The sequence below is a fragment of the Borostomias antarcticus genome, assembly GCF_949987555.1.
Source record: "Borostomias antarcticus genome assembly, chromosome: 11".
NCBI lineage: Eukaryota > Metazoa > Chordata > Actinopteri > Stomiiformes > Stomiidae > Borostomias > Borostomias antarcticus.
This window is the reverse complement of record NC_140244.1, coordinates 21,166,841-21,177,344: the sequence shown is the minus strand read 5'-3', so window position 1 is coordinate 21,177,344 and position 10,504 is coordinate 21,166,841. Positions and strand designations below refer to the sequence as shown.

The following is a 10,504-nucleotide window of genomic DNA, read 5'->3' as shown; positions in this document are numbered from 1 at the left end:
TAATATGTGTTAATAAGACAACGAACACTACATTTATAAGTGTTAATAACAGCATTATAAATATGTTTATTGTTAGATTATATGACATTTATAAGAAACTGAACAGTTTATAAACTGCTTTACGAATGTTAATAATCCGTATTAGTTTCTTATACATAGGCCTACGTATTAGAGTTAATGCACTTATACTTGTCTTATTATATATTAATCCTAATACGCATCTTATAAATACCTTATTACCTATTAACCCTATCATCTAACCCTATCACCTCTAACCTTATCCTATCTAACCCTATCACCTTTAACGCCTCCAACCCTAACACCTCTAACCCTATCACATCTAACCCTATCACCTCTAAAGGTGAAAGGGTTAACTAATCATTAATAAGAGGACCTTAATATAAACTGTTAGCTGTTTTATTACTACATCCTGTATTATTAGTGTTTTTATTACCATTATCTTGTGTTGTGACTCTGTTGCTGCTGAGAGTTGAGGAGCCAGAACTTAAGAATTTATCTCTATGGATGTAACAAAGGAATCTGAATCTGAGAGAGAGAGAGAGCGAGAGGGAGAGAGAGAGAGAGAGAGAGAGAGAGAGAGAGAGAGAGAGAGAGAGAGAGAGAGACTCAGGAGTTATGTCCAGTCATTTTTAGCTGTCATGACCCGGGGGAAAAGCCTAGCAACTGCCTTGCGAGTTCAGCTGTGGGGCAGAGTAAGGAAATGTAAATCAGCGGACCAGTCAGACAGGACCCTCGACATGACTCCCACCTCCAGCAGCGCTGTGGTCATCTGTGACTGTGACCAGAGGTCTGTGTGTCTGTGTTACGTAACACTTAAGTCCCAGCCATTGTTCCAGCCCAGCGCTGCCCTTCCTGGGCCGACACCCCGCACAGCCCCCGTCTCCCAGCCCCTGTCCCTCCACTCTTCACCTTCCTTTCATGTTCCTCTTTAACTCTAGACTCTGAGGGGAAATCCCACCTGTCTGTTGTAGATGGAGAACAACTGAAGTTGCTCCCCGGTGTGTCTGTTACCTTCTAGACGCCTGGACGCTTCTCTGCCATGCAGTTTTTCAGGCTCTGACATCTCTATCCTCATCCCTCCAGCTCTGTCCCTGGAGAGCGAGCGAGGGCCGGGGGTTCCACACAACTTCCCAGTAAAACAAACATCCTACAGTAGGCCTACCTCGAGATCGCACGCATCACGCCACCGTGAAACGTCTCATCGCCTCCACAACGCCAAAACGTCTGACTGACAAAGCTGTAACAAAGCTTTACCCCACACCGACCGAAAAGCAAGAAAACAATCTTACCACATTCAGTTTGGTTCCTACGCCTCTGCTAAATAAACTAAATAAAGTATTAAGACAGAGCTTTGGCGCACTAAAGCCAGTGTCCTCTCTGACTGTCTTCTGTATGACTTCTAGGGGATCTACATGTACGATGCAGATCGAAGAATTCTCCCTGTGAAGGAATCCAGTTAAACACGACAGTGTGTCGGTAAGGCAAAACACATAGCTGGGCTCCATCGAGATCTTCTGATAGTTCTTTGCATGCACTGCCAAGTGCCGTGGGTTTTTATAGCCACAGAGTTATGCTGTATCGAAATGCTGTTCTTGAACTGGTCAGGCTGACTCACTAACAAGGCATAGAGATATACGATAAGCTCCTCAAACGTTTAATGTTGTGAGGATGTGGGGTCAAGAAGATAACCTAAATGCCTTCTAAATACATCAAGGTCAGTTGGATAACCCTGGGACCTGAGTTGCCAGGATGTAAATTACTGGTGCACCTGTGTCTCCTTCACAACAAGCCCAACAATCACACCATTCCCATCTGTTTCCCTCAATGACAACAAACAGGTAATCACAGTGAATTGTAGTCTTAACCTTTTTATTTTTTCAGACTCAAATGCTGCCATCTAGTGGTTATGTATACACACTACACTAATATCCACATGTCATAATTACTTGAGCCTGTTCTCACCATCCCGGACTTTGATGAATAGTTTGACAAGAAGAGGCGAACGTTTCCCATAGGAGAGAAAGTGAAGAAGCTCTTCAGGTACAGGATCTCGGCTCTTGACCATCAATTATTTCTTACTTCTTAAACTTAGTCTGTGTAGCGCAGTGTTCAACATCATTCAACATCCTCTGTAGAACTTGACACCATTCTTTCCTTTGAAAAGCTCTGTGTTGCACTGAATGGGAGCGTTTATAGGGGCTGTCTTAACCAGGCCTGAATGTTGGTGTGTGTGTGTGTGTGTGTGTGTGTGTGTGTGTGTGTGTGACTGTGTTCAATTCCTCTGAGTTTGGGAGTGATATTTCCTGCAACATGTCTACACCCATTTGGAACACACACACACACACACACACACACACACACACACACACACACACACACACACACACACACACACACACACATACATGCGTTGTAACAAATCCATTATCGTGGAACAAAACTATAATAGATCACTGTTGTGTTCTGTTATACACCTAAACGTGCTGAATGTCTGTTCATGCTGCATGCTGGCTCTTTCACCAGGTACCACCCTCTCACCTTTTCCTTCCTGCTGTCCCCCATCCATGGCCAGGCAATGAAATTCACCTGACCCCCTGCTCACGGAGGAAGGGAGGAGCGCTCTTACTGTTGAGCGAGCGCTCCGGTAGACAGTGGAGGGACATATAGACAAAGACTGTCCTCATCTTGTTTCTGTGCATATAACAACAAACTAAGGAATGTCCTCGCTTCCCCCTATCTCTCTCTCTCTCTCTCTCTCTCTCTCTCTCTCTCTCTCCTCTCTCTCTCTCTTTCTCTCTCTCTCTCTCTCTCTCTCTCTCTCTCTCTCACAAACACGCACACACACCACTCTCTCTGTTTCTGTGTAGTGGTAAGGGTGGTACACTATATACTGTGCACTCGGCTCTCTACTTTGTTGCAAAGCTAGTGGCAGCATAAACATGCAAAGCAAGGAAGTGAGCAGGTACAGTTGGCATGCATATGGTAGAGAGTGCTAGACAAGACTAACCACATCTTCCTCGGATTTAAATAGAAACTAGCCTCTCTCTCTCTCTCTCTCTCTCTCTCTCTCTGTGTGTCTCTCTGTCTTTCTCTCACACACCCCACACTCACATGTTACAACATCTCAATTCTCTCAACACAAAGTCATGATATCCAATGTTTAGTCTTTATAGGTAAAAAACGTTCCTCTGATGGAACAGTACATGCAATAGGTTATATTTCTCTTGCCAACTTTCCTATACCACACTATTATATAATAGAATAGAATAGAATATACTTTATTGTCCCCTCAGGGAAATTTGTCTTGGACTCGTTTGCTGCACAAATCAACTCTATACATAGAAACAGAGGAGGACAACACATCAAATGTCTCACATACATATACTACGCACAACACGTTGTCCACAACATACACATTGTACATACACAACACATTGCACATGCACAACCCACATTGCACTTGCCCCAGTGAAAAAAAGAGAAGAAAACACCTTGACTATTGCACACTTCATTCCTTCATTTGGCCCCATTCAACATATACTAACCCCTATAAATGGCATATTTCAGCAACAAAGCACCAAACACGCCATTGTAATGTCAAGTTCTAAAATGGTGTAAAATGACATGCGCTGGGTATACTCATCCTCTCACCTGGAGGCTCTTCTGCCAAGACTCAACCTCAGCGGCTCTATCCTCTTTGGTCAAAGCTGGCTTCCCCTGTCACTCAGATTCACTGGGTATCACGGATGGTTGGTTCTGTCTGAGTGTTCTTTTCACACAGCTTCCTGTATGTCTCTGATTGGCTAGGCAGACTGTGCCCCGGGTTGTGTTGGGTGTGTCTCTATGAGAGGAGGGCGAGGAGGGGGTCAGGATCATAGCAGCTGACTAGAATATTCATTAATGGCCTTCTGCGGCACTCTGTTCATAACACACTGTGAACAAACGGTCCTTATACTAGCAGGCTAAAAATAGTGGAGACTGGAGAGGTAATGTGATCTTTTCATATTCATTTGTGAATCCTACTTTAACCTTTACCATTTCAGACAGCGCTGACGTGAAATGATTCACCTTGCCCATGTGGATTACCTCAGTCACTGTGCTGATGAACATAATAACCACACAGCACAGGAAAGTTGTAAAAGGAAGACCAAACTGTATAGAACCACTACCTTAAGTTTTTATTTTCACAAAATCATATTAGACTGTATGAGTCATGAATGTTAGTGGGATATGGAGCCTACTCTTACCACTGTGCCTCTTTGATTTGTCACTGGAGGGCGCTGTTCAATTGGGATTTTCCTCGGTGCAAAGCATGGATGTATTAGAACAAAGATGCTTTTAGAACAAGCGGTAGTTAACTCCTTATACTTGGCTGTTAATTTCCTCATAAGAGATGAGGACTTAAGCGCCAAATAATAGTTTCCGTTACCATTATAGCCTACAAATATTAGAAAATGGTTTCAACAAAAACAGAGAAAATTCAGGGTCAAGTTAACCTCCACTAACAAGACGAAAGCACCAGAAAGTAGGTTGTCGAATGTTATACATTATTTTAGCAGTTCCTGTGCAGACGCGAGATTACAACATTTGTTAAAGGAGTAGTGAAGGGAAAAATCATGTTTAGCCCTGTTTTAAGGTTACTTATGATCATATACAATGGTTCAGATCAAAACGTTGACAAAGCTAGCATTTTCGAGAAAGTTGATAATTGCTCTACCACCGTTTTGGTCATACAATGGATGTGGATGGGCATCTTGAAAGATCATTCAAAACATGTTAAACTCTTGATTTCAAATACAAGAACCTCACTGAGGGTGTAATTGGTGTCCGTTGGTGTTCTGACATCAAATTCGCAGCAAAGTATGAATCCTGTAGGGTTATATCGATCATTTTATGAAATCCATTGACTTGTATTGTATCGTTGTAGATGTGTAGATCAATCCGCAGAGGGGATTCAGGAAGCAGAACTACTTACGGTAGCTATTGTTATTGTTTATGTTGCTAGGCTGCCTAGTTTGCGGAAGTTTACACACGTATGTGCTGCGACTAAATAGTTCTATGCTAAATATTGAAAAAAGCTTTTCCAGATTAACTAGAATCTTACTTTATGGCGAATTATATGTCAGAACGCTAACTAACACCTAGGTGAGTTTCTTGTCTTTGAAATCGAGAGTTTAACATGTTTTTGAATTATTTTTCAAGATGCCCATCCACATCCATTGTATGACCAAACGGTGGTAGAGCAATTATCAACTTTCTTGAAAATGCTAGCTTTGTCAACGTTTTGATCTGAACCATTGTATATGATCATAAGTAACCTTAAAACAGGGCTAAACATGCATTTTCCCTTTACTACTCCTTTAAATATAAGTTTGGGATTAGGGATGCACTGAAATTTCAGTAGCCGAAATTATTGCATTTTCGGTGTTCGGACGAATGAGTGAAAAAACCTACCTCTTTTTGGCCGAATAATAGACATGGTGTTTTGATGACAATGACGGCTCAAGTGAGTGCTGTAGGCTAGCTTTATGAAACATTTCTGCAGTATGGACATATTTCAAAGTTTCCGAGAGAGATGCCATGATGGCCACTTGCAAAGTATGCAAGACTGACATATCTAGATTGATTGATTGATTGATTTTTATTTATTTTTAAGACAGGGACAAGGTACAGTAGACATTTACCCTATAGAATAGGGAGAGATGCACTGCACAAGGTTATAGCACACACAGACATACACCAGTGTTTGCCATGTCTCTCCTATGATGTTATTAGCCTCTCTTACTCTGAAAATGTAATTTAATGTTATTTATTGCTTTATAAATGTTCTTAGCCGGTAGACAAACATACTCCAGGAGCTTGCTCGATCGCCTTGTTGAGAGGGGTCAGGGAAGAATTTTTTACAGCTCACTTATCTGGCCCCCGGGTGATACTGTTTTTTTGCTTCCCTCTGGAATATGTAGGGGTGGGACGTCTGCCCACCTCCCTTGTTCTCTGTAAAGCGCATTGTGTTGCCTCTGGGTATGAAATGCGCTATACAAATAAAGCTTTGATTGATTGATTGATTGATTGATTGATTGATTGATTGATTGATTGATTGATTGATTGATTGATTGATTGATTGATAGCTAAAACAGCTAATTTCCACCCGCAGTCCCTGGGCAAATAAATATACATTCTTAAAATAGTGGGGCAAATAGTATACAGTGGGAGAAGGAATACAAAAACGTTATATAGCAGAGATTTCACTCATCCCTATACCCACATCCCAACCTCCCCAGACCCTTAAAAAACAAACCCTAAGTACAGCCCCCATACATATGTGCTACACACACACACACACACACACACACACACACACACACTTGACTACAGGTGCGACTACAGGTGCGACTACAGGTCACTTTGCTGAGCGAGTATCCACTGCTTTGCGAGGCGAGAGAAGCTATGAAAGCTTTTTGTTGTTGTGAGTTCTTTTGGAAAGCTGTTCCACTGTTTTATGGACGTGAAGATGAAGGATGATTGACCAAAAGCAGTCTTACGTTGTGGGATTCTGCACGCCCTCTGAGTTGTTGACCTAGTGGCTCGAGTCATTAATTCAGAGCTCAAACTTTCTCAGGGGGGGAGGAGCAGCATTATGGATGATTTTAAACATAAGACAGACATTTGAGTGCATGATCAGATTTTCAAAGTTTAGCATATTATATTTGTAAAGGATATTACAGTGGTGATAGTATCGTGATTTCTTGTCATGTATTTTGAGAGCATTTTTATATAGTGACTCAAGAGGTCTTTGTGTTGTTTTGCCTGCCTGAGACCAGCTTGACATACAATAAGAGAGGTGAGAGAGTATCATTGCGTTTAGGTATGTGCTTGATGCATCAGAGTGAGTACATCGGCAAAAACCTTCATCACTTCAAGTTTAATTTACCACATGAAATCACAACAACCTGAACAACATTCTGATTACAAAAAGAAACATGGCAACTAAAAGGAAAGTTCCTCCCACCACACATACTCCATCAGTGGCCGAAGCTTTTGAAAAAGCAAGAAAATATGCATGTGACGATGCCAAAGCAAGATGTTAAAAGATTATAGAGCTGAGCCCCGTTACACTATGCCCAGTAGACGGCATTTCTCAGACGTGTGCTTACTTGAGATGTATAATGTCGTTGCAACTCACATCCACAAGCTCTTGGCTACAGATATTTCAGCCCTCAGCCTCACGACAGAGATCTGGAGCTCAGTTGTATTGTATCATTCACAAGAGTTTATGGGGTCACATACCTGTACAGCAGCAGCCATCTCCGAAACATTTGACAACATGTTTGCCGCTTGGAGTATTGACCAATCGAAAGTGCATGCAGTAGTCTGGGACAATGCACGACATACAGTTAGGTCCATAAATATTTGGATAATGACACCATTTTGACCACAGCCCTTAACCCCAGTTACCACCCCCCTTCCAGAGGGTCATTATCAGACACCCTCACACCTGCATGTGTAAAAAGTAGCCATAACCAGCGATGGCTAGACAAGTATCACACAGGATCACTATATTACAGTGACAGTCCACTGAAATGAAGGCCAACAGAGATAGAAAGTCCTATCGACCCAGGCAGTGTATGAGTCCCAAGGTGGTAGAGTAGTATCGATAAGTATCATTATCGATAAGCAATATTGGTATCGATAAGATCCTAACAATACCCATCCCTATTTGCACCGTCTTGCATCACATTACATGGGCAGATTTGCTCATTTAGACTGCTTTATCAGTCAGAACACTGTACATTTTTGTATTGCGATTTTCAGAGAGTCTTCCTATTTCAGCATTCATCACTGTGCCCTGATTCAGTCTTAAGCTGTCTGGTATGGCCCACCGTTTCCCTGGAGACTAGGAGGTGGTAGGAGGAGGAGGAGGAGGATGAAGAATCATCTCTCGATGTGTTCTGGTTTTCCAACAGGAGTGCTGGCGCTCTGGGCCCTGGTCACCCACATCATGTACCTGCAAGATTTCTGGCGCACCTGGTTGAAGGGACTCAAGTTCTTCATCTTTGCTGGTTTCCTCTTTTCTGCGCTAGCTGTGGTGGCCTTCGTCGCCTTCCTCACTCTAGCCATCATACAGAAGCAATGTAAGCCTCTGTCTTTGTCTCAGAGTCTATTGTAGGTGTTTCTAACAGGTGTCACTTCCCCGCTCGTCAATATTGCTTTCAGCCTCACTTCCCCACACTGGTTTCCAACTGGGGTCCTCTTACTTACAAAACAGGTGACCGCATCTCATTATCATCGTTTTAGCCAGCTATGCCACCAAAAAGCTACTGACTCGAAGGCGTGTTGTGTAGGGCTGTCAAAAGTGCCATGAAATTGAGTTTGAATATATTCTAATTAATTTAGTAGAGTTCGAATGATATTCAAATGTATATGTAAAAAAAAAAAAAGAAGAAGATTTTTCATTAATATAATAGCCTAATAAAATAACCCTTGACTGTAATATTGTACTGTGAACACTGTTACCCCTCGCTGAGGTGTTAACTTTCATCTTTCAATAAGGTGCTGGGTCTGGATTATTGGATTATTGCCCGTAAATAAATTGTAGCCTATAAATGTTTAGCCTGCTTATTCAATAACCTACAAGGGACAGCGATAAATAATATTATTTAGTAATATTACAATATTCGAACTCTCAAATTTAGGTTCGAACTTCTTTTAAAAAAAGATTTTCAATTTTTTTTCGAACTTTTTTTTTTTTTTGTAACAGCCCTAGTGTTGTGTGGTGTATACTGAGTTAGTTTAACCAATTCAACTTGGCTACACATGAGATGAGTGTCACAAGGTTACTCACATTCTGACTGTTTGATGATGTACTACAGCCTCCTGGTCTTTTCCTCCCCAAATATGATGACCATCGGAGTGAGCATTCTCAACTCGGAATTACCTAATTTGGATGTTTCAGAGAAGGGGGGAAATTCTAACACTTTGCCTCTCAGCCCTGTGCTGCTCCACTCCATGTTGCATCACTCTCTAGCTACTGCTGGGTTAGGCGACTCAATCCTAGAATATATAAAAACACTGTAGCCTAGTTGATCAAACTCAACCTATGATAGATTAAGACATGATCAGATTACCTAAAGCTAATTTAACTAGCTAAAATAATAACTTCTACATTCCTTAAGCATCTGTAAGTTTTATCCTTTTAACTCCACTCTCTCATTTCTGTTTTAGCTTTTGAGATAATGTAACTTAAAAAATTAAAGCTCAATGAGATAACTTTTTTTATAGTTGAATATTCACCTTTACTTGCTATTAGTTTATGAATTGGCCTAAGCAAGACCCCAAAAATCATCTTTGTGACATGAGACTGCATGAGACCCTGTGAATTTATTATTTTCGAATTTCGGTGTACTGGCTAGTACACTGGCGGGAAATATTGTGGTGGAAATGGAAGTGACATGTTTTGCATGTCACAATATCAGGAAGACAACAAACACTTCACCCAGTGAAACGAAATCTACATGCACATAAAAGAAAGAAGACCGGTATTTACCTGCATTGCAGCCATCCTTCCAAAAAGTAGCTACAATCTTCCAATCCAGTCTGCGCCACATGCATTTGTTATCATTTTTCCCATCGTTATAGCGAGTGTGTGGGGGATTGTGGGAAGTGTGGTTCTTAAAACGCAGTGGCGATTTTATCACGACCAGAGGGGCTGCCAAAGTGCTGAGTTATCTCATGTAGCTTTAATGTACTTCCTGTTTTGTGGGAGTCTAATCTGACAACTGACTGACAAGCGGAGCGGAAGTGAAGAGTACTCAGGCCAGTGAAAGTGATGACGCAACATCATTTTAAACTTGAAAAAAACACCTAAAACACCTGATTTACAGTATTTTAATGGTGAACATGAAATGGCTGCATTCTTTTAACAATAAAGACGGACAAAATCATGTAAAAATAAATTAATGTAAAAATAAATGTTGATGCTAGATGTGCCAGGGTTGAGCTCTGGCTGATGACGGTTTAGGAACCTATGTGCCGGGGCAGAGCCCCAGATAGTCCCGGCCCAATTCAACTCCTGACTCTGTCTCTCTGTCCCGCAGCTCTTACTGACCCACAAAGCCTCTACCTGTCCTCTGTCTGGAGCTTCATGTCCTTCAAGTGGTCCTTCCTCCTGGCCCTGTACTCACACCGGTACCGGCATGAGTTCGCCGACATCAGCATCCTCAGTGACTTCTGACCTGCACAGCCATAGGGCTGGGAGAGACTGGATCTGATTGGTTGACTCACCAGCAAACCGAGGAGTTGGCCAAAGAGATTTTGTGAAAAGGTCGAGGACAAGCTGATGTTGACTGGATACAAAGCTAATGGACGTTTATCTACTGTCGGTAGTTACCCTGGAGAAGCACTATTATCCCCTAACTCCTCTCCCCATACAGTCAGTGTGTAGCCCAACACATCGCTCATTGTATTTGTACTGGTGCGAGGAGCC

The 10,504-nt window shown here is 42.0% G+C and overlaps 1 protein-coding gene across 1 annotated transcript; it reads left to right on the top strand.

Moving 5' to 3' along the window:
* Positions 1-758: 758 nt before the first annotated feature.
* Positions 759-10,252, top strand: slc48a1a (solute carrier family 48 member 1a; the record flags this gene model as incomplete). Its single annotated transcript, XM_084446148.1, has 4 exons — positions 759-808; positions 1,040-1,173; positions 7,986-8,153; positions 10,116-10,252. The coding sequence occupies 4 exons, from the start codon at positions 759-761 to the stop codon at positions 10,250-10,252; spliced, it is 489 nt and encodes a 162-aa protein (XP_084302274.1).
* Positions 10,253-10,504: the final 252 nt, after the last annotated feature.